At 44.9% G+C, this 24,858-nt stretch overlaps 1 protein-coding gene across 3 annotated transcripts in view; it reads left to right on the top strand.

The window, feature by feature from the left end:
- SLC6A11 (solute carrier family 6 member 11) overlaps positions 1-24,858 on the top strand; it is a 122,202-nt gene that overhangs the window by 80,563 nt on the left and 16,781 nt on the right. For all 3 annotated transcript variants that reach the window (XM_081247223.1, XM_081247222.1, XM_081247221.1), the window contains 2 exons: positions 9,775-9,878; positions 15,649-15,773. In XM_081247223.1, coding sequence (XP_081103349.1) covers positions 9,775-9,878; positions 15,649-15,773 — 229 coding nt within the window. The remainder of the gene's footprint in view (positions 1-9,774; positions 9,879-15,648; positions 15,774-24,858) is intronic.

Below are 24,858 nucleotides of genomic sequence, written 5' to 3'. Positions count from 1 at the left end.
CTGAGCGGAGAAGAGAGGGCGCCTAGCAACCCAGAGGGGGCTGCGAAAGCGGTGGGAAGGAAGTGATGTTCATGTAATCATTCACTTCTACAAAAGCCGTTGTCAGGTACACACTGGAAACACAGCTGTTGTATTATTCTCCTAACCTACTTTTAATCTTCTGAGACTATTTGCCAATATAAATGGCCAAAAGAAAGAGCTTAATTCAGCTATTTTCTGCCAGGCCATATACGTTATGTTTTCACCTCAGTGGAAGGCTCTGCTTACAAAAGTGGTGTTGTGTGTGTGTTTGTGTGTCTGTGTGTGGCTGTCTGTCTGAAAAGAAAATGTTAAAGAAAGAGAAGGTTGGGGGTCATGAGCCCAGGACGGCCACCAAGCCCTGTCCTGGCTACTTGGATCCGAGAGCCAGACGCCGCATGTGCTGTTGGGTCTGGAGGTTTTTGCATCTTCTTGGCAGGGCACGGAGCACGGGAGCACTGGGGTGCTGGCTCCCTCCGCCCCTCCCTGTTGTACCCTCGCTCACGGCCCTAAGGGCAGGTGACTCTGCTTTAGTGATGGACGGTGGCAGCATTTGGTACTACTCAGAAGTCTGATTAGTTCACCTGGGAGGGAGGGGGCTGGGTTGGTGGGAAAGACCTGGGAGCCTGTTTTCATAACATGTTCAGTGGAGAAGCTACTGTACATGCTATGTATAGCATTAGCCACATTAGAAGTGGAAAAGCATTAGCCACCAAAAGGAAGCAGATTAAGGGAGCTGTACCAGGTACCCCATTACGTACTTTACTTTCATTGTATCTTTCTTTTGTGAACAAGGAAGTTGGGGCTCAGAGAAGTGGAGTAACTTTCCCAGAGTTGCACAGCAGGTAAATGGCAGTGCGGGGCTCCAGCCTGGGTCTCCCTGACCCTGAAGCTCATGCCCTTTCCATTAAGCCCCAGAGAGGTGCGGAACCAGGCACCGGGGAAAAGCCCAGGTTTGATTTAGTCCCCTTCACATGATGCTCCAGGGCCTTCTCCCTAAGGCGGGCCAGGTTCCGGAGGTTTTGTCCCTAAGCCCAAGGGGACTCCTCACACAGTGGCCAGTGCGTACATCTCTCCAAAGCTAAATAGACAACAAACTCCCCCTCTCTGGGTGTTAGTTTTTTATCCATAAAAGGGAGATAATGATTGCACTGATCTCAGCAGTGAGTCTAATATTTGTGAAGTGTGTAGAACAGGCCCCGGTGTGTCATCGGTGCTTCCAAAGGTGAGCAGGTGCTCTGATGACTGGCTCGTCTCACTGGTGCTTTCCTGGCAGGATGGGTTAACGCCACGTTTGTCAGAGACCTCAGAGCCTCAGTGCAGCAAACACCGTCTCCTCCAGGGCGCAGGGACAGACGGACCAGGCCCACCTGCCGGCGCCAGCTTTGATCCCTGGCAGGGTTGCCGCCCTTCTGCTCTGACTGGCAGCTGTTTGTAGACATGAGAGCACATCTCTGGGGGATCTTCTTTCTGTAGCCCGTGCTGCCTTAAGACACTGCAGCAGGTCACATCTGCAACTGCCCCTTCACAGAGCAGGGCCCTTGCCCCGCTGACCTACGCCCCTGCCTCTCACCGTCATCCATCCGCCCACTTGCCCGTCTCCACCAGATGCCGTGTTCCAGTGTATCTGCCCGTGTGTGTGGTCTGTCTCTCCTGCTAGAAGGTAGTACGCTCCCTGAGGGCAGGAGCTCCTGGACACATAGTGGACACTCGGTGCTTGTGCATTGTGGGGGGAGAAAAGGGAAAAGAGGCTTTTTTCTTCTCCTTCAGATTTGTGAAGACCGGTAGATTCTGAGAAGGGATTAACGTTGACTAAGTGCCTGCTGTTGGAGCTCACGGCTGGGTTTCTGAACACTTCTGAGCACTTCCTCAGTGCTTTCCAAGAGCTGGGCTCTGTGCTGAGCATTTGTTTCACACACATCATCTTATTTAATCTTCTGTGCGCAAGAGAAGGAGGGAGGGGCTCACCGCTGTGCACACTGACCCTCTCCCAGGTCTCCGCAATCAGGGTAGTCTCTTCTCTACAAGGGGTGAGAAAAAGACGTGACGCTTTTGTCCTCAAGCTTCTAGGAGATTAGACATTCTACATATAAGGTCAAAGGGGGAAGAGGGAGAGAGGGCAGGCATTTTCTGTCCCCCCCCCCCGCCAACAGCTGTCTCTAACCTGGGCGTGATGACGCCCACCCCAGGGCAGTGGGCAGGTCACAGGATGCAGGACGATGTCTTGTACACTCTAAAGTGCTGTCCGTGTGGACAGGGGCAGCGGGTACTAAGCATCCATCTTGACAGTGTAGCTCCTGAGCTTGGTAGGGAAGAGTGTGTCCTGGTCCGTCCATCCTTCCTTGCTTCCCCCAGCTGGGCCCCACTGATCCAGTTGGGAAGGAGGGTTTCACGCTGATCCATTGCTTTCTGCACCTACTGGGCACCAGGGCTCATGGGAACACATTGCTCTGAGAGGTGAAGTTGCCCCAGAGCTAGGAGGGCGGGACCACTTCTCTTCCAGAGGGCCTCTGCACCCTGGCTCCCACGCAAACCTGTCCTCCAACCCTCTGAATGTGGACCGCCCCTGCCGCGCAGCCAGAACGCCCCCCATTCATTGCTGCAGAACATGGGGAGCGATCCGTTTCTCGGCTACTGACCCAGCTTCCTTAGGGTTTGTTCTGTGGAGACTGTTTTCTCTTCAAATTCTGTTGAGAACTAGGAAGCCCTTTCTCCACTGAGCTGCCCCGCCTTTGTGGCGTCCTGGGAGATGCTGGTCAGTGGGGCTCAGTTGCCTGGTCTTCCTTTCATGGAGGTGGGGTTGCCTTTGTCCTGTTGACCTCACAGCCACAGAGCTGTTTAAACCCCTGCCGAGAGTCCAGGCCTGCTCAGTGCACCAGGAGGCCCCAGCTTTTCTCTTTAAAACGTGGAGCCAGAACACCTGGGGTTCAAACCTGACTCTGTCCCTTATTAGCTGTTTGGCTATCTATGCATCCGCTTCCTCTTCTCTAAAGATGGAGGTGACAATACTGCCTAGTGAGGGGGTTATGTAAATTATGAGATTGTTCCATGAAAGCCTTGCATGCACAGTAGGTTTTCAACAAATGGTGACTCAAGATTCCCACTTCCTAAGGCATCACCAAACTGGTAGAAGGTTCATGAATGTCCTGTTGGCCTGTTTTATTAGCCTCTCTTTGCAAATCATTCTGTCAAATCATTCTAGTGGCCACCATGATCTAGTTTGATCTCTGGGTGTTTGTGGAATTCCTAGTTGAAGAAAGAAATCGTCTTAGATGAAAAAGACTTGGGATAATGCCTGTAGCAGAGACAATGCTTTGTGTTCACTAACCATCTATTTTTTCTCTTCCTGAGTGAAATGGGAAGAGACTTTCCCAGACCTCCTTGTCTTTAAGTTGGGATCACGGGACTTGGTTCTGGTCAGTGGTGTGTGAGCAGAGTGGTATTAGTAATTCCCAAGTCTGATTCTAAAAACTTCCCAAGCATGGGACTTCCCTGGTGGTGCAGTGGTTAAGAATCCGCCTGCCAGTGCAGGGAACATGGGTTCGAGCCCTGGTCTGGGAAGATCCCACATGCTGCGGAGCAACTAAGCCCGTGTGCCACAGCTACTGAGCCTGCGAGCCACAGCTACTGAAGCCCACATGCCACAACTACTGAAGCCCATGTGCCTAGAGCCGGTGCTCCACAACAAGAGAAACCACTGCAATGAGAAGCCCGCGCACCACAACGAAGAGTAGCCCCCGCTCGCCACAACTAGAGAAAGCCCACGCACAGCAGTGAAGACCCAACGCAGCAAAAAATAAATGAATTCATTAAAAAAAAAAACAAAACACCTTCCCAAGCAAAGCTCTAGTAGTCTGTTCCTCTGCATCAGAGGCTGTGCTGACCTGGGGGTATCGTGATAAGGTAGAAGGGCTTGCTCGCTGTCATTGGGTGGAAGAGAGCCAGCCCCTCCACAATCTGCCATGTGCTTTGTGTAGGCGGAAAATAAACTTCCGTTGTGCTAAGCCATTGAGACTCGGGGGGTTATTGTTTATTTCAGCGTAGCCTTAACGAATACAGCTCCCCCAGTGAGTTCATTCATTTCTTCCTAAACAGAGGTTGTAGGGAGGCTGACAGTTGGAACCCTGTGGCATTTTCGCAGCCACAGGTGTGTTTAAGAATATAGTCGTGCATCAGGTATGCCTGTCTGCTAAGGAGTCTGATGGTGTAGAGTCCACGTGAAGACATATCATGCTTCTTTGTGAGACTTTTTCAAGAAATCTAATCCTGAAGCTTCTCGGGCTCTGCAGGCCCAATAAGCATGTAGCTCAGCAGAAAAGTTGAATCAACACTGGTTTATCAAATGTGGAAAATAGAAAAGGCCAGTGGAGAAAGTTTTGGATCTGGAGTCAAGGAGACGTTAAGTTAGTACTAAAATCCTGATGACTTGCAAATCTGTGTCTCCAGCCCAGACTGCAATATTTAGCCCTAGACTTTCTGCCTATCTCCTGAACAGCTCAGACTATACTTGTACCCATTTCCCCCACATTGTACCTCGAACCTCCCTTTAAAAAACTGGCTCATCCTCTAGGGTTACACCCCCATCCACCACATCCCTCAGTTCTGGGGATCCGTCTCTCACCTCCAGTCAAGACCAATCTTCTTTAATCTGCCCTCTGAAAATGTCTTGAGAACCAAGGAGACAAGATGGCAACAGAAAAAATTTTTTTTTAATTTTCCAGAATCTCCACACCTAAACAGAGAAACTAGGATAGTAAACCAAAAAGCATATGGATGGTACCTTCAGCATAACTAGGTGGCTCCATGAACCACAAAAGGTGAACTGAACAGGTAGGGAGGGTCAAACACCAACAACAGTAACATGTGCATGGTATCCACTCTATGGGATGAGATGAAGAGGAAGAGGAAGAGGAAGGCAAAGGGATACAGAAGTCTGAGAGACAGGAAACCCATAAATCTCTAACATGTATTCACCCATAGAAGGAGAGGGCTCTGGGAATACAAGGTTGGTGCACCCATCTGAGAATGTCAGCTGAAACTAGGAGGGATGTGTTCAGGCTGCAAGTCACAGGTGAGTGTGAGAGGACTGTGGGAAGTTCAGGCAGGGCTCTGGGACCTGGGAAGTCTACAGACTGACCAGCTGAGGCTCTGTGGTCAGACAGGACCCCCACATTGAGGAGAAACCACTGGAAGCAGAATCCAAATTGAGCAGGACAAAGACAGTAGAGGAAACAAAAAGAAATTCTGGATAAGAGTGGAGAACAGTAATTTCAGAAAGTACTCTCTGCGTGGCTATAGTTTTAAAGACTTTGGGTACTGTCGGAAGAGGCAACTCTAGACCTGTGAGGCCAGAAAATCTCCCTGGATCCTCTACACAAGAAAACCTCCTACTAAAAGTACCAAGAAAAAAAAAAAAAAAGCATGTCACCTACATGTGAGCACTAGAAAAGGATTGCGATCAAGTCTCATACAAAGCTATTATAAGAAAAAGAATTAGGAGCAGAATAGTGTTCCTATAGATAATGAACGCATTCCACAAAGACCCAGCAACTTAATATTTCACAACAAGCTAAAAGAAATGAAGAAACAATAGATGCTATGAAGCACTAGCATAAATGAAATTGTTAGGCAAAAAGAATATTTGAAAGGAGAGCTGACAGGAAGGACAGCTTATGAAAGAAAAAAAATGAAGAAAGTTTTTAAAGAATGTAAGAAAAAGTGATAGGTGTAGAAATAAAGAAGATCCAACCTACAAACAAGTCCCCAAAGGAGAAATCCAAAGTAATGGAAGAGAACACATACTAAAAACAATTATTCAGGAAATTTTTCCCCCTGAAATAAAAGAAGAGACTTGAATTTGCATCTTGAAGAAGTATATCACATGCCTGGGAAAAATAACCCAGAATAATCAACATTAAGACATGTTTTTATTAGAATAATATTAGAATTATTAGACTTCCAAGAGAAAGCAACAAACCTGTTGATAATTCAGACAAAAAGAGTAAATGCTTTTGTAAGAGGAAACAAATGAGAGTGGCTTCAGACTTTTCTACAGCTTCACTTTGTGCCAGGAGACAACTAAGCAACATCAAAGTACTCAGGAAGAGAAAAAGAACCAAGGATTTTATATGCAGCCAAACCAACTTTCAGGTACAAAAGCCACAGATCAACTGTTAGGAACATGAAAGAACCCAGGAAATATATTTCCCATAAGCCTTTCCTGAGGAATTTACTAGAGAACAAGCTACAACAAAACTGACTGGAGAGGTATTAACATAATGGCTGGGGGTGAGCATTAAATTTATAGTCACCTGTAGAACTCACACTAAATAATGGCAAAAGGGGGACGATATAATATGAAATGGTTGTATGTTCTGATAATGCAGATACAGTACAAGTATTAAAAATTGGGAGAGAAGGGGGTGTGTATATGAAAAGTAAAGTAAATTCACATAATGCCTTTAGGTATTAACTGGAAACAAATGAATATTTCTTCAAGTTAGATTCTAGAGGAAAGGGAAGAAAGAAAGAGAAGGTGTGGCTAATTTCAATATTCCCCATAGTAGGGAACCAACAGGGGGAGGGCTAAGGGTATTGTATAAAGGTGTTGATTTCATGGTAATCATCTGAATAAAAATGACAGCCTTTTTCCTACAGAGGTAAGGGAGCAAGAAAAAAAAATCATTGAGAACACATTCCTCTCTCACGTGAACCATACCCCATGTGTCCTCTTCCATCACTTCTCTAGTCTTTAAAGGTGTGCCTCCTCCAGGCAGCCTTCTCTGATTGCCCTAGCACATGTAAATCTTTCCCCTCCTCTGCCTCTCCCAGGTACTGGGTATCTTGTTCTCTGAATGTTTCACTTTATCTCACCTGCAGACAGAGATGGAGTGCTATAAATAATTGTACAGTACCTCTTTCAGAGCCTGGCACAGGGTTCTGCATACAGAAGGCACTCAATAAATGCTGGGTCATTGGTAGTTCAGGATTGATTGAAGAATTTGGGCTTAGAGCCCCTGGGTTTTTCTAAGATCTTAATGTTGCTATTAGTCAGAATTTTTTCTGCTGGACGTGACAACAGTCCCGTTCAAACTGACTTAAGGAAAAGGAATTACAGGCTCTGAAACTGAACTACTCTCAGGTAGGCCTGGTTTCAGGTGTGGCTGGATCCAGGGACTTGAGTCATATCTCCAGTATTAGTCTGTCTTTGCTCTAAACTCTGCTTTCCTCTGCATTGGCTTTATTCTCAGGCAGGCTCTTCACTCATGGTCAGCGATGACCCCCAGCAGTTACAAGCTTAATATCTCTAAGAGAAAAGAATGTGTCCCATTTGCAGTAGCTCCACTACAAGTCCCAGAATTGAGTTTCATTGGCTTGGTTTGCATCATATGCTAATCCCCGAACCAGTCACTGTGGCCAAGAGAAATGCTTTGATTGGCCTGGGTGGGGAAGAGGTGGTTTCTCAAAGTAAAACTGGGGTGCTGTTACCTGAAAAGGGGAGATGGGTGCCGGGTGGGCAAAACCAGCAGATGCCTGTTTTCGTGCTGGGTGTGATGAGCAAACTGCAAGAAAAATCCCCTGCAGGTGGAAAGCGTGGTTTGAGTCCCCATCTTTGGGACGTGTGGGTGGAAAGCTCTCTTGGGTGTTTTTGAACTCACTGAGGGGTTTATTTACCATGTGGGGAGGGTGGGACCATTCGCCATGGGGCCCAGTTGTGATGAAGCCCCCAGGTTTCCCACAGGTCTGGAGGCTTCTCTCACTCTGGTCTGTGCACTCAGTGAGGGTTCTGGGGAGAGGGACACCCTGTTTGCAGAGACTTTAGAAACCACACGTGTTTGAGTGCTGAGCATCCCAGCACCTTGCTGCTGGGATCTGGCTTTGCTTTCTAGGTTAGGAGCTGACCTGTATTTTGCTTCTCCATATGGTTTACTGGCCTTACCGAGGAGAAAAGGGAGTGCACTAAGGTGGCAAATGGGGAGACTGAGGCGGAGCAGGAGGACTTTAAATTGCATCCATTTCTCTCCCAAATCTTCAACATTTTTTTTTTTTGCATTGGGCCCTTCCTATCAACATTTAAGCATCCTCAAGTTTCTGCTATTTTTTAAAAAATCCTCCCTAAATTATTTTCTCTCTCACGACCACCCTGTCTCCCAACTCCCCTTTCTTGAAGAAGTTTTTTAATATTCCCTCTTCCCAGTTCCTCCTCACCGTGTCTCAGCCCGCCCTGACCTGCTGGCACCCCCTCCACACACACACATACACACACTTCATGAAAGAGCCTTCCCTGCATTCCTCATTTAGCGCTGAGACACTAAACCCGAAGGCTCTTTGTTAGAGGAAGAAAATGTACCACTTTTTAGGTTGAGAACCAGCACTGTGATCTTCACTTTTAATAGGTATTTCTTGAATGATTTAACAAGCAAGCAAATCCAGGGTAGAGTGACCTGTACTGTGTAATCAAATCCCCAAGAGAGAGGAAGTTAAGATAATTTGCCTGGAAAAGGCTGTGTTCTAGAGGGTTCTTCAAATCTGTAAAGTACTGCCGCATGGGAGAGGGAGATGTGGCCTGGGTGGCCCCAGAACTAGGAAAACAGGAAGGGAGATTTTCTCTTATTTTAAGAAATGTTCTAATGGTCAGAGTTCTCTAAAGAAAAAGAAAGGAGCTGTGTCAAAAGGTAGGGAGCTCCCCATCACTGGTGGTAGTCAAGCAGACACTATTCTGTCAAAAGTACTCAGAAGAGAGTCCTGTGTTGGGTAGGGGGTTACACCAGAGGTTTTTTGAAATTCTGGGGTTGGTTACACATGTTTCTCTAGAGGTGTGTCTCCTTGGACTTGCATCTGCCACTCCCAGCTGTGTGGTCTTGAGCAAGTTGCCCCGTTCTCTAGATGGCACTTGCTTCTCAAGCTTCAGTCTCATCAGCGGCATTTGGGTTTTAGCTATGGATTTTCCTTGGTAGCTTCTAGGAGCAGGGCTCAGAGAGAGCCCAGGGGAGTGTTAGAGAAACCACCATAATTCCTGTTGTGCGTGTCAGGCCTTCCACGGCAGGTTTTGTTGGAGGGAAGCTTGGAGACTAAGAAAGTAGTTTCCACATGTATCACATAGGAAGCCCAAATGCACCTCTTTGGAAAGGTGGTAAAGATTTGGTGGGAGGGCCTCCCCCATCTCACTTCCCTGTCCTCTGGCCGAGCGCATGGGGCAGAGTGAGAGAAGCCTCCAGACCTGTAGGAAAAATGGGGTTTCATTGTAACTGGGCCCCATGGTGAATGGTCCCCTGGTCTACATGGTAAATAAGTTCTGTGAGTTCAGAAACACCCGAGAGAGCTTTTCTCGCGGTGATCTTAATCACAAAGCAGAAAAATCACTTGTTTTGGCTTCAGCAGTCCTGAGAGGGAAGTTTATTTCCCACTTTGCAGTTCAGGAGACTAAGCCTCAGAGAGGTTAAGTAACTTTTCCAAGGTCACACAGCTGGAGCAGAGTCCTAAAACCCAAATTCTTGCTATTTGGTGAACTACTGTCCATCAAGTCCAGAAAATTCTGGTTTTAACTAAGGCCGTTTATATTTAATCACCCCAAGAATAGAACTTCTAAAAAAAAACACATTCCTGAGATGAAGACATTTGATTGTCCCTTTGTGGAGTCTTTTTGCAGGTTGGGTGTGGGTGGGGGCTTTCAGAGAACAGGGCCATCCCACCCACCCACCCCCTCACCGCACATCTGACTTCTCTTTCTGCCAACTTCTTTGTGCCTTCCTACAGGTCTGGGTAGACGCTGGGACGCAGATCTTTTTCTCCTATGCCATCTGCCTGGGTTGTCTGACTGCTCTGGGAAGTTATAACGATTATAACAACAACTGCTACAGGTGAGCATTTCCCCAGGCCCTGCCAGCTCTCCACCAAACCGGAGAGCCCTCCATGCTGCCCGGCGAGTTCGCGGTCATCTTCCCACCTTGCAGGTCTGGGTGAGGGAAAGAGGCCTGTCAAGAGAGGGGCGGCAGGGCACCAGCCATTCCAGGTGGAACTGGAGAGGACCCTGGGCTCTTTGTCAGCCTCTCCCCACCCCAGGGTCAAAGAATGGCCCAACAGAGGGGCCAGGAGAATAACAAACATGATCAGAGTGCGTTCCAGGCTGCACAGTGAGTCTACTCCGGGAATGGTATTCAGGCCTCCATCCTACCCTATAGAGCAAAGCTTTATCCCAGGATAAGTGATTGGCCCAAGGTTACACAGCTAGTAAGTGGCAATGCTGGGACTTGAACCCAGGTCTTCTGACACGAAGGGCCTTGTTCTTCTGCCTTCTGTTCAGGAATTTCTTTCCTGCTTCTTCACACTGGACTGTAGGGTCCTGTCCAGTCCCACTTGGAATGGCCAGTGCCCTGCTGCCCCTCTCTTGACAGGCCCCCCTCCCTCCCTGGCTTCCTGCAGCTGGCCGCACCCATCGTGGGGAAGGGGCCCCCATGGGGAGGTGAGCCTGAGGCTGTGTGACCCTGGCTGCCTGGTCCTCATGCCTGCAGCCTGGTTTCTACCCTGAGGCTGAGTCCACAGAGGCCCAGGGACTTGGCCAGGGTCACCCAGCAGTGCCTGGCGGAAGTGAACTTTGCACCCTGGTCTCTAACTCCAGGCCAGTGGCCTGTTTGCTGAGGTCGCTGCGCCCCCGAATCAGTGCCTGGTCACAGACGGTGAATACGCAGAGATGGCTGGACAGCACATCTCTGCCCCTGAGTTCCAGAGCTCCTCATTCTAATGTAGAAACTTGTGGACTAATGGCAATGAAGCCGTCCCTGAACACGGATTCATTGGAAAAGGAAGGGTTTTTCAGCAAACGATTCTGAGATAGGATGAGTATTTTGGTGGAAGTAATTAGGATAGATCCTCACCTTGCCCCACATATGCACTATAATAAGTGTCAGATTGATTCAACAGTTAAATATTTTTTAAAAGAAAACCATCCTAAAATGAGGAATAAAATATTGTTTTCATAATGGGAAAGGTATGGGAACATCAAAATAATTAACTCAGGAAGCAAGTGACAGATTGATTCACATAAATATCTAGAACTTCTCAATCTCTGGAAAGATACACAGGAAACCATTAAAAAGAGCCACCTCTGAAGAGAGACACAGAAGTCAGAGATAGGGAGACAGGCTTTTTCTACCTATACCTTCCTGTCCAATTTAAATGTTTTGTTTTGCCTTGTCTTTACTCTTGAGTACATATTGCTTTTATAATTTTTAAAAAGCCACATTAATACAAATGTTATCTGTATACCTTCTGCATTGCACCTCCAAACAAAACATTATGAAGATCATCTACAAAATTAAAGGGCATACTAACAACATAGAATATGATACTCAAAGTGTTGGCACCCCTAATATGTAAAGATTACAAACAGGCCCTTATGAAAAACCCTAAAACACCAAGAGAAAAATCAGCAACACACTCTTAAAATAATGAGCTTATTTTCCTTAACTAGCAAATGAGCTGTGGTCTAAAAATGACCCCTGTTTGATGCAGGTGAGGGTACAGTGAGAGGGCCCCTGTCACAGTCTGTTGGTGGGATGGGAACTTGGACGTGTCAGCCACATCACTGGGTTGTTGTGTGGCTCAAGTGGGAGCATCATTTCAGAGAACTTTTGTCAGTGATGAAGTCCCTCCCGTGTTATCCCCATCTTCGAGGGAGGGAAATCGAGGCTCATGGATGTCATGCCTCCAGCTAGGTGTGGTAGACCTGGACTCTGGCCATGGTCTTCTAATCTCCATCCTACCACTCTGCTGCATCCTCCCTGGAAGCTGGCTTTGTGATCGCTTTACCAACCCATTTGTTAAGTCAGCCGTGTGCTGTACGTGTCACTAAGTGTGAGATGCCCAAATCGCTACCTTTGGAGATACACACAGCTCCAGTCTATAGAGACTGCCACTTGGGGAAACCAAGGCAATGAAAGGGGGCAGATCCAACATGCTGGAGGAAAGGCCACAGGGGAAGCCAGCGAGCTCTGCTGTCCCTGGGCTGTTAGGCAGTGAAGTCATTGGGTGCTGTTGGACAGAGGGATGTTAGAGAGGTGGGAGGTCAGACCAGTTTGTCCAGAAGAGCCTCTCATCCTTCAAGGCATTCACGGGAGGTGGGTCTGGGGGATGAGATGTAGCACACTGTCAGCCACGATACAAAATAGAACCACGGGTAAGAAGAGAAGGGCGCAGGCACAGGGAGAGCAGTGGGCAGACCTCTGGTCCAGGTTGAGTGTGACACCCTCCGGATGCTGGAGAGGGATGCTGTCTGCATACAGCTGTCAGCAGCCAGCAGCCAGTGCGGGCGCTCTGTGCTGGGCGTTGCGGAAATCTCTAGGTCACTGTCCATCACCTCCAGCTCGGCCGCCAGCTCCATGAGGACACAGTCTGGGTCCTCTTGTTCACCACCATTCCTCAAGCCTAGGAGAACACTGGCTGAAGTGTAAGGAAGCAAGGAAGGAGCCACACCATTATACAGATGAGGAAACTGAGGCCGGGGGTAGGCCACTTGCTCGATGGAACGTGGCTTTGAACCTGGCCTTTCTGGCTCCTGCACCCCTATCCCTCACTCCCAGGCCTGGCCAGTTCTTCCCCAACTACTACAGTCAACAAGGATTTGGCCGAGAATGCCTCGTTATCAGGCTGTGTCTCAGGGCAGTGGCAATGGCAACTTTCTTCCTCGCCAAGCACGTGGGTGAAATATGCTGACTGCCCCAGATCCCTTCTGCTTTCCCCTCCGACAGGCAGGTTTTTTCCCCTCCTGTCAGTAGCAGAAAGCAAATCCCCTAGGTGACATTGCAAAATCTGAGGGCTCCTTTTATTTCTGTTTCCAAATTGTTCCCTGAGCAGATCTTCCCAACTCAGAGGGAGTAGATTAATACCCTCTCTTCCGACAGCATAATAGCTTCTGGAGGTCTTCAAAGCCCAGCTCAGCTCCTGCCAACTTCAAAGCACTTCTTACGTATCTTTTCACCTAGAAAGTGCCCTGTGGGGAAGGAATTAGAAGGATGGAGATGGAGCAAACCAGGAGGGGAAAATCCTCACTTCAGAACACAGGCCGCTAAGCTCTCTCTGCTTGGAGGTTGGGGTGCTCCGAGGAAGGGGGTGCAGGGCACAGGACTGGAAGCACCTCGGGTCTGCTCAGAGCTTCTGTCCCTCTGTGATGTGAGGACATCACTCAGGGTTGGGGGGGGCGGGGAACCTTGCAATAAGGGACATCTGTTTTCAACAGCCACATGGACACCCAAAGATTGTTTTCCAAAAGTCAGGATTTAGAAGTCTGAATTCTTAGGGAGCATTGTTACTGTGTAGCTCCTAGAAAAAGAGTGGGCTTTGGTGTTTGAGACAACTAGATTCACATCCCAGCTTCCCCGGCAGATGACAAAAGAGTTTGAGTGTGTGACTATCCTCCCTGGGCCTCGGGATTCAGTGACAATATTCAACACTGCAGGTCCAAAAAACACAGGAGAATTCCAGAATGGAGAGGCTGTGGAGAAAACACTTTGCTCACCAGTGCTGCCTTGTTTTGCACTGTTGGATAAGTCAAGGGCCAGAAACAGGCATGCAGGGCAGATTTACCCCAGCCTTAGGAATAACTTTGCCCTCCTGGGCTGAGCTGAATTTCCCTTAGAGAGGAGGTGATCAGTCTTGCAGATAAAGTCTCCAGGCCTGCCAGCCCAGCCTCTGTCCACAGTGCCTGAAGAGTTCTGTAAAGGGACCTGTATCAGTCACTCACTGCCACAAGAATGCTGTGTAACAAGCAGCCCCAGAACTCAGTAGCTTACCACAACAAGCATTTGCTTTTATTGCTCACCAGTCTGCTGGTCAGTTGGGGACTCTCTCCTTCAGGCTGTGGGTTGGGCAGGTTTGGCTCCAGGGTCCAGGCCAGGCTCAAGCCTGCTCCATGTGTACATTCTGGGGTCCAGGCTGCAGGGACAGCAGCTCCCCTGGAAAAGTCCTTCTCATGGCACATCACAGAAAGGATAAAGGACAAGACCAATTGCACAAGCACATCTCAAGCCTCTGCTTGTGTCACACCTGCTGATAGCTCATTGGCCACAGCAAGTCACATGGCAAAGCCCAAAGTCATCGGGGCAGGGAAATATACTCTTCTACCCCAAGGAAGAAGGTAAGAAAGTGACCATTTGCTGAAAAATGACTTAATCACAAGCCCCAAGAGACCCTCTTACCCAAGCCACCTTGTCATATAGCTGGTAAGGTCAGGCCCAGAGAGAAGGAATTGCAAGGGGAATTGGAACCCAAGGCTCCTGACCCCCAGTCTAATGCTCTTTCCACCATGCCCTTGATTCCCAGGGTCAGTGCAATGCAACTGGGGGGTCACAGTCACCAACATCAGTGTAACCTTTGGTTGCATTACAAAAAGTATGGTGTCAGGAGAAGAGGAGGTGAGAGTCCTGCTCTGTTCTTGAGTGTAGTGCTCAGTCCTGGATGTGACATTGGAAAAGGGTCTGGACAAGCTGGAGTGAATTTCAGATCACAAGCAGGATGAGGAACACTGATAAGGGAACTGGGAGGTCTAAATGAGCGAGCTAAAACCTCAAGGGGATCTGAAGGTGATATCTTCAGATCTTTAGGCTGTTAGGGAGGGTAGAACCTCCCCAGAGGAGGTGGATTTGGGTCGAACACAGCATGAGGAAGTTCTTACACTGTGAGCGGCAAGAGCGGTCCGGGCAGCAAAGCACCACGGAGCGAGGTGACTGGTCCTGCTTGCTAGGGTGGGAGCAGAGGCCAGCTCGCCACCACTGCAGGGATGCTCCAGGCTGGTCATGCTTCAGGGAGGAGATTGGACAGAACACCCAGAGCCCCTCCCTTTGAAGTGGAGCATCACAGGTGTTGTAAGCCCGATTCCTATGTGCACGCTCTGTGGCGGCTGAGATCCTGAGAGGCTGATTCCCTGACCCATCTGCATGAGGATGCACAGCCCGAGGTTGAAGGGACCCGGATGTGAGGGTTCCATCTTCTTCATCTTGGCAAAGCCCTGTCATTTGTAGTCTGAAATCTCCTGGGTCACGGCTTTATGCTGCTGCTGCTTTGCTGTGAGCCCTTCCCAAGAGCAGGGAGCAGTCACTGCTCTGGTGAAGCCCCCATGAGGAGTCTGGCCTGGGAGGGGCTGCCCCTCGCAGCAGAAGAGGAGAGGCTTGCAGTGAGGTCTGGGAGATGCCGCTCCGGTAAAGAGCTGGACCGGGAGGGGTGTCTCTCCCAAGGCTGCTCCACTGTCGGGGAAGCAGTCCTTTCTCTCAGAGGCTTATATCCTCATGTTTTGAGCTCCTAGAAAATCAATCCTCTCTTGCTTCCCTTGGTTTTCTCTCCTACCAGGAACTTGGAGGAGCGATGGTTTGTCTCCAAGTCTTTCCTCACCGGTTGTGCATTTTCCCACTTACCACCTTCCCTTCCTTCCCACCCCGTCTCCATGCTTCTGGTCTGTGACCTACCTTACCTTCTAGAAATGCAAGAGAAGCTGTGTGATCGTGGGCCAGCCACCTACCCTCTCTGAACCACGAGGGCTTCCTCAGGCAGTGGGACAGCCATGGTGCTCAGACAGAATGTTCCAGTACTGCACTGGTTTCACCCGCCCTGACCCAAGCTTCTCTCGCTGCTTCCCCACAGGGACTGCATCATGCTCTGTTGCCTGAACAGCGGCACCAGCTTCCTGGCCGGGTTTGCCATCTTCTCAGTCCTGGGCTTCATGGCATATGAGCAAGGGGTGCCCATCGCCGAGGTAGCAGAGTCAGGTAAGTTTGCCAAAGAGAAACTATGATCTTCCTCCTCAACTCACTCTTCTCCTGCGCTCAGGTCTCAGGAGGGGGCCCACTGTCCATCCACACACCAGGCTCCTGGGAGGGAGCCACCAGCCCAGAGAACTGTCACCTGGTCGACCACAGGAGCTTTCACTGGCCTCCCTGTCTCCCCTATTGTCCACTCTGTTCCATGCACCTCTGACCCTGCAGAGTGATTTTTTTTTTTCAAAACGCAAACCTGGACATGTCCTTCCCTGACGAACAGCCTGTTTTGGCTTCTCCTAGGGCTGACCTCTGAGTGTGGCCCCCAAGGCCCTGCACTGCCCAGCTCCTGCGGTCTCACCCTCCACCTCACTCCCCTGTGCTCACTCTGCCCCACCACACTGTGCTCTGCTTTCACTTCTGCCACATCACTCTCCCTCCCTGCCACCCCAGGGCCTTTGCACATGCTGTTCCCTCTGCTTGGAGGACCTCTTTCCCTTTCCTTGTTCTAGATGTAGAATCACCACGAGTGTGACATTCTTAGTGTAAGATGACATGTGTTTGTATCAAACACACCACAGGTAGGGTTATTGCTGCTAAGGTAATTGTGCAAAATGGTGAATAACTCTCCCCTTGATTTACATTTTTTTGAATTCTGAGAAAATTAAATGTATAGTTAAAAGTACAAAAATAGTTTGCACTTACATAACAGAGTTAGCCTCTCACCTCCAATACATCTAAATAGGTTTTTCACCTGCAAGAATGTCTGGTAGGACAGTTAGTCAGGAGCGTCACAGGGGGCCCAGCCTCCCTGGCCTCCATCTACTCAGTGCTGGTCATGCCCTCCATTTTTTAGGACACACCCCTGGGGCTGCATTCCCTCCACTGAGTACCCCAGTCTAGGGTGTGGCTGCTTTTGCCTGGCGCGCACAGAGAGGGAAGCACCCTTCTGACCCACCAAGCTGGGCAGGGTGGTAGATGTGGACGCTGGAGCAGGAAGCTGGTTGCCAAGCTCTGCTTCATGACCACTCGGGCTCTACCTTCCTCTGCAGGGTGTCTGTCAGAGGGACAAGCAGTCCCTGCTGAAATCAGGGGCCAGAGCTGGACCAGAGGATATTAATATGATCGAAGCTCTCAATCATCGAGCGCCTGCTCTGGGCAGGAACTGTCTCATATGATCCTCGACTCAGCCCTCCGAGGTGGCAGTTTTGCTACCCCCATTTTACAGATGAGAAAGCTGAGGCTCAGAGACCTTATCCAAGGTCACACAGACTGGAAAGAACAGGGCTAGATTTAATCCAGGCCATGCTCTCACTACTCCATCCCGTTGCCCACTGGGGGCAGGCACCTGGCACTTCACAAAATATTCATGTTCCTCCCTCGCATTAAACCACGGGGCAGCCCTGTGAGGAGGCAGCATTACCTTCTCTATGGGACTTTGGCCCTCTCTGAGGGACCTTTGCCCTCTCTGAGAATCTGCTTCCTCCTCTATAAAATGAACGAACTAACTCCCACCTCAGGTGTTGAGTGCTATAAGATATCTACAGCACTATTGTTATTCTTTTTATTGTTATTTCCATTTTACAGATGAAGCTCAGAGAAGAGTCATGGATAGAAAGCAAAAGAGCCAACTAAAAATAAATTATATTGTTTTTTTTTTCTTATTTCAAATTGAAAGCACATTCACTGTAGAAAAATACTGAAATATTGACAAAGGAAAGTTTCTGATCTGAATCTCACTACACTTTGGGGTTCTCCTGCCAGGATTTTCCATACATACATAGCTATATCTATATTAATGAAGACTAGATCATATTAGGTTGCATTTTTCAATTCACAATAAAGCATGAGAACTTTCTGCCACAGTAAATAAAGATCTCAATTATGAGTTTTAATGGCTGTGTGGTATTCCACTGAATGGATGTACCATAATTGATTTACCGTGCCTCACTTGTCAGGCCCTGGGGTGGTTGTTCATATACTACCTCATGAAATGCTCATAGCACCTCTGCAAGGCATGCTTTATCAAGGCCTGCATTTGTGGCTGTGAAGAATGTGCCCTGCACAACTCCAGGGGGCGTCATTCACATAGACAGCAGTCCTGGGCTTTATACTGCCCATTACAAACGAGGACTCTGTATCGTTGAGCAGGAAGTGGTTCCCCTAAGGCCACACAGCCCATAGGTGGTACAGCCTGCCTCTAGCCTCTTCTGCTTCACCCTCCTGTGTCACTCCTGGTGCCAAGCAGGTAAGCCTGCTCTATGGTTAGGGGTGTGAATCAGACCAAGATCCCCTTTAGGAGTTCCCACCATTTGGATAAATTGCACGTTGCAAGTATGTACCCCCATCACCCTTCTCAGCAGGTTCTTACAAGGAAACTTACAACTTTAAATACCTAATTAGAAGGAAGGGGTTTTTTTTTTTAACATCTTTATTGGAGTATAATTGCTTGTGTTAGTTGTGTTAGTTTCTGTATAACAAAGTGAATCAGCTATATGCATATGTATATCCCCATATCCCCTCCCTCTTGCGTCTCCCTCCCACCCTCCCTATCCCACCCCTCTAGGTGGTCACAAAGCACTGAGCTGATCTCCCTGTGCTCTGCAGCTGCTTCCCAGTAGCTATCTATTTTACATTTGGTAGTGTATATATGTCAATGCCACTCTCTCACTAGAAAGAAGGGTTTAAAGTAAAAAATTAAAGTTTTTATCGGAAGAAGCTGAAAAAAAAGTACAAATTAAACCCAGAGTAAATAGAAGCAAAGAGATAATAAAGGTGTGCTAGGTTTGGCAGCACATATACTAAAATTGAAACAATACAGAGAAGATTAGCATGGCCCCTGCGCAAGAATGACACGCAAATTCGTGAAGCGTTCCATATTTTAAAAATAAATAAATAATAAAGTTAAGACATACAAACAATAGAGAAAATTTTCAAAGCCAAAATTTGGTATTAGAAAAGGTAGCAAAACTTATAACACCCTGGCAAGACTAATTAAGGAAAAAAATGGGAGAAAACACAAATTACTGATATCAGGAATGAAAGCAGAGATATGGCTACAGATACTATAGACATTAAAAATGAGAATAAGGAAATATCATGAACAACTTCAAGCAAATATACTTGATAATGTAAATTAAATGGACAGATTCCTAAAAATCCATAATTTACTTAAACTGAGTCAAGAAGAAATAGAAAAACTAAATGGCTCTATATTTTGAAAAGAAATTGAATTCATTGTCAAAAATCTTTCTACCAAGAAGACTCCAAGCCCTGCTGGAGTCTTAAGTGAGAAATAATATCACTCTTACACAAACTCTTTTAAAAATTAGAGGAAGTAAGAGTATCTGAGGACGACAGCTATATAGCTACATATATCCCCATTTTTTCCCCCAAAAAAGAAAAAAACAAGAAGGGAAAAGTATATTCTACAGAAAACTATGCCCCCTGCATAATCTGAAGCAGAAAATGTTGAAGATGCAGATAACTGTAACAGAAAGAAAAATCACCAATCCCAGTTCACAATCTCCACCACAAAGGCAAACCGAGAAAAACTGTGGGACAGACAGAAGATAGAGGCTAGTGAAAGGACCTAAGGGTTATTTGGAGCAACCACCAGAAAGATTAAATCTACTCTAAACCTGAATATACTGGAAAGGATCCAGACAGATCCCTTAGCAGGGACTACAGAGAAGGGATTCAATGTAGGTGTGACTTCAAGGGGCACGGGCCATTTAAAGGGACAGGAACATTTTAAAGGAGGTACCATTTAAAACACAAAGCTTCTTGGGGAGAAAAAAGGCAAAAAGAAAGGAAAAACACCCTTTTACAATGATATGGTGAAGGGAAACCAAGAAAAGGGGATAAAATGTAAATACCTGCAAAACAAAAGAGAACCATAAAGTCAGGGTGTGAAAAGGGAGCTCACCCTTCCCCCATCACCAGAACAAAAGGCTGCTAATGTGCCTGGACTTTGCAATACTGGCAGAAGAGGGCACTATTAAGCTGGGACTATTGTAAAATACCCAAGAACACGAACAAGAGAAAAGTCAAGTCCCTGCAGAACTACTATAGAAGATCAGGAGTAGAAAGTTCCCACGTATCTATGAAGAACCACACTGTGCCTCTGAAAACCAACCATGAAGTAGAAGAAAATTTTAAGTCAACAATCCAAACAGAATTAAATATACTCAAACAAGCATCTGAGGATGTGAAAAAACTCTTTGAACCAGAAATTTTAACAAATGCATGAGGGGGAGAACAGGAATGAATGAAAAGGGAGTTGATTTAAATCAGGGAAAAAATGAGAAAAAAGGAAAGATATTGTTATCTCAGAAATGAAGAATAAATTGCAAAGTATCAAATGGAGAATAGTCTCAATAAAAGGCATTTTTAAAAGGAAGGAAAACAACCAAGTGAATGAAAATGACATAAAGAAGTAAAAATGATCCCTCCAAAAAAGTAGAGGGAAGACCTGCAAAGAAGGAAATATTCGTATTATCAGAGCCCCCTAAAGAAAAATAAATAAATAAAACAATGGAACAGAGGTAATATTTAAAACTATAATCCAAGAAAACTTTTTAGAAACAGAAAAAGAGCCGAATATACACATTGAAAGGACTCCTTGGGTACTAGGAAAAATTAACCCAGGGTGATCAACTGCAAGACATCTTAGTAAAGATACTAGATTTCAAAGATAAAGATAAAATCCTCAAGCCTTCCAGGCAAAAAAAGATCAAATAACTTATAACAGCAAAAGTATTAAACTAGCATCATACTTTTCAAAACTAACATACAAGACAGCTATGGGGCAGCATTTTTTAAAAATTCACACAAAGAAGTGTGAACCAAAGATTTGATATCCGGCCATGTCTTCAGATGTGAAGGCTATAGAAAAAACATTTTCAATATACAAGAACTTCGAGACTTATACAATCTTCAGCCCTTTGGAAGAATCTGCCAGAGGGTGAACTTCATCCAACCCATTAAGGACTGGGGAAACTTCAGAAAAAGGACTGATGGCAAGCACTTAAAATATATATAAGTATACATATAAGACCAAAACAAAGGTGGGGAAAAAGATAGAGGACTAATGTAGAAATATGCTACATACTGTTACAAAGTAGAAATCATTAACCAAAAAATAGAGGAGGCAAGAGAAAATATCAATAGGAAAAGCTCACTGATGTATGAGCAATAGGTGATAGTAAAGGATACTGGGGGTGAAACCTGGAAAGCCGGATAGTAAAGATTCACATAAGAGAACAAGGGCCTAAGAGCATTTTAAAAAGGTACAAGTATAAAAGTAACCACTAGTATAAAAGCATAAACCTTCCTAAATACCAAAATAATAATAATAATAAAAGTATAAAAAAGAACGAAGAATACACAACTCAGAGAGATACATATAAAAATATACATAATTATAAAATATATTATCAGTTAAGACCAAATATATCAATCATATCAATAAATGTGAATGACCTTAACTATTAAAAGAAAAAGATTTTCAATTTGGCTCACAAAATAAGACCTACGCACAGGCATACTTTGTTTTATTGTGCTTTGCAGATACTGCATTTTTTACAAATTAATGCTTTGTGGCAACCCTGCACACCCCGTTTACTGCGGATAAAATGCTGTCAAATAGCACGGAATGCTACAGAGAAATCGCTCTGGAAAAGAAGAGTCAACCGATGCCGCAAACTTTACTGTCGTCTTATTTTAAGACATTGCCACGGCGACCCCAGCCTTCAGCATCCACCACCTGATCAGTCAGCAGCCATCCACATTGCGGCAAGACCCTCCACCAGCAAAAAAATTGTGACTCACTGAAGGCTCAGATGATGGTTAGCATTTTTAGTAATCACGTATATTTTAATTAAGGTATTGTTTTTTTAGACATAATGGTATTGTACACTTAGTAGACTACAGTGTAGTGTAAACATAACTTTTACATTTGCTGGGAAACCAAAAAAATTCATGTGACTCGCTCTATTGTGATATTCACTTCGTTGTGGTGGTCTGGAACTGAGCCTGCAGCATCTCTTGAGGTATGCCTGTATGTGCTGTATATAAGAGACACATCTAAAGCAAAATGATTCACAAAGCCTAAAAATAAAGGGATAGATGATGATAACAATTCTGATATCAGACAAAGTAGCATTCAAGCCCAAATGCATTAAGCATGACAAAGGGATGCTTTTTAATGTTAAAAGCCACAATTCACAATGAAGATATAACACACACAAAAATGTATGCACTAAATAACACAGCAGGGCTTCCCTGGTGGCGCAGTGGTTGAGAGTCTGCCTGCCGATGCAGGGGACACGGGTTCATGCCCCGGTCTGGGAAGATCCCACATGCCGCAGAGCGGCTGGGCCCATGAGCCATGGCCGCTGAGCCTGCGTGTCCGGAGCCTGTGCTCCGCAACAGGAGAGGCCACAGCGGTGAGAGGCCCGCGTACCGCAAAAAAAATAAATAAATAAAAAATAAATAAATAAATAAATAAATAACACAGCAATAATCTTTATGAAGCAAAAACTGCAGGAGATGAAAGAAGACAGAGACAGAAATAAACTAACAATAAGAGAAAACTTTACTAAACACATTTATCAATAAAAGTGAAAGAATGAAAATAAATTAATTACATCCCCTGTTTAGAAAAATAAGAAAAACAACAACAAAATGAACTAAAAGAAGGCGCAAGGAAGGAAATAATAAAGATAAAAGCAGAAAGTAGTGAAGTAGAAAATAGAAAAATAGTAGATCTGGTTTTTTAAAAATAATAAATTAAGCAACCTAAATGTCCATCAACAGAGGAATGGATAAAGAAGATGTGGTACATACATACAATGGAATATTACTCAGCCATAAAAACGAATGAAATAATGCCATTTGCAGCAACATGGATGGACCTAGAGATTGTCATACTGAATGAAGTAAGTCAGACGAAGAAAGACAAATATCATATGATATTGCTTATATGTGGAATCTGAAAAAAGGGTACAAATGAACTTACCTACAAAACAGAAATTGAGTTACAGGTATACAAAACAAACTTATGGTTACCAGGGAATCAGGGGGTAGGGATAAATTGGGATACTGGGATTGACATATACACACTATTATATATAAAATAGATACCTAATAAGGACCTACTGTATAGCACAGGGAACTCTACTCAATACTCTGTAATGGCCTATTTGAGAGAAGAATCAAAAAAGAGTGGATTTATGTATCAATATATGTATAACTGATTCACTTTGCTGTATACCTGAAACTAACACAACATTGTAAATCAACTATACTCTAATAAAAGTTAAAATAATAATAAATTAAAATTCTAGGTTTTTAGAAATAAAAATAGGCAAATCACCAGATGATCAAGAAAAAAACAGTGGGGGGAGAACATGCAAATAGAAAAATTAGAAATGACAAAGGGGAAATAACCACTGAAGCAGAAGACATTTTTAAAAATCATAAGAGATTATTTTGCAATCCTCTTTGCATATAAATTTGAAAACCTAGATGAAATGAATATTTTCCTAGGGAGACAGAGATTGCTAAAATTGACCCCATTTGATTTAGAAAGCTTAAACAGGTCAATTTCCATAGAAGAGATAGACAAAGTTATTGAGGAACTACCCCACAAAAAAACAACAGGCCCAGATGGTTTCTCAGAAGAATTCTACCAAACCTTTGGAACCAGCTAGGCCCAGTGCTGTATAAATAATTCCAGAGCATTGAAAGGGGAGGAAACTTTCCTAACTCATTATATGAAAAGTAGAATATTGATACCTAAACCAAATAGACAATGCAAAGAAAGAAAACTACAGATTAGTATCACTCATGTGTATTGATGCAGAAATACTAAATAAAATATTAGCAACCTCAAATCCAAAATATTAGAATCCAAAATCACATTAAGAAGGTAGTATACCATGTCCAAGTAGGATTTATTACAGGAGTAATGTAAGGTTGATTTAACACTAAGAAAGCCATTAATGTCACACACTATATTAATAGCCCAAATAAAATAAATCATAAAATTATCTCCATAGATACTGAAAAAGTCTTTGAAAAATTCAACATTTATTCACTATAAAAAAAATCAAGTAAATGGAAATTGAAGCATATTTTTTAAATAGGTATGCATATCAAAGTTTAAAAAGCAAGTATCTATGATTTCCACCATCATGTAATAAAGGAGATAAAAGAAAATATGTCTGTGTGTTTGTGTAAAAATAAACAGAAAATAAATACATAGAAAGGAGAAAACTTATTAAGTTTTATCAATAATTAATTGTTTATGTATTAATAATTGTTAATATTAATTAATCTTTAATATAATTATTAATATTTAATTAATTATTAAATGTTAATTATTAATAATAAACTTGTTTATTTATTTTAAAATAAATAGGAGAAACTAGAAAAGAAAGAGCATGGTTACCTGAAGGGGTGGGTAGAAAAGGGATAGAAAAAGGGGAAAAATAAGAAGGAAGGATGAGAAGGAAGCACCCCTTCCCTGAGTGTATATCCTTATTAGTTCCGACTCTTAGAGTCACAGTAATATTTCACATACCACCCAAAATAAATAGTTGCCTTTTGTGGGTGGAACCAAAATGTAATACAAATAGTGACCAACGAACTTAACTATATTACAAACGAACAATGCAACCATACTTAAGAGAATGGGGAAGAAAATAGCTAACATAAGTGAATTTCAGGAAGCAGTATGTTGACTGGAAACTGTAAGGCTAAAAAAAATTACTGAACCCTTGTTGGTAAAAGGAAATGGGTTAGCAATTCTCAACTATTACATGGGTATGTTAGGATTGAACAAACGAGTCAATATAGATAATTGGAGGCAGATTTTTCACTGCCTGAAAAAGAGGTTACAAATAAGGAAAGTAAAGAAGCTAGAATGAACTGTATTAGAATTGGAGGTATAAGTATGGACTTATGGTTTTAATATTTATACAGGTAGATATAGACACATAGCGTGTATGTTTGTGTGGGTAAATATATGTATACATGTCTCCTAGCTTTGTGTGCTGAGAGGGTCTGTGAACAATGATACTCCAGTAGCAAT

The sequence above is a fragment of the Mesoplodon bidens genome (assembly GCF_964165515.1).
Source record: "Mesoplodon bidens genome assembly, chromosome: 10".
In the NCBI taxonomy this organism is placed as follows: Eukaryota; Metazoa; Chordata; class Mammalia; order Artiodactyla; family Ziphiidae; genus Mesoplodon; species Mesoplodon bidens.
Note: the sequence above shows the minus strand (reverse complement) of the source record. Positions and strands in the feature narration are given on the sequence as shown.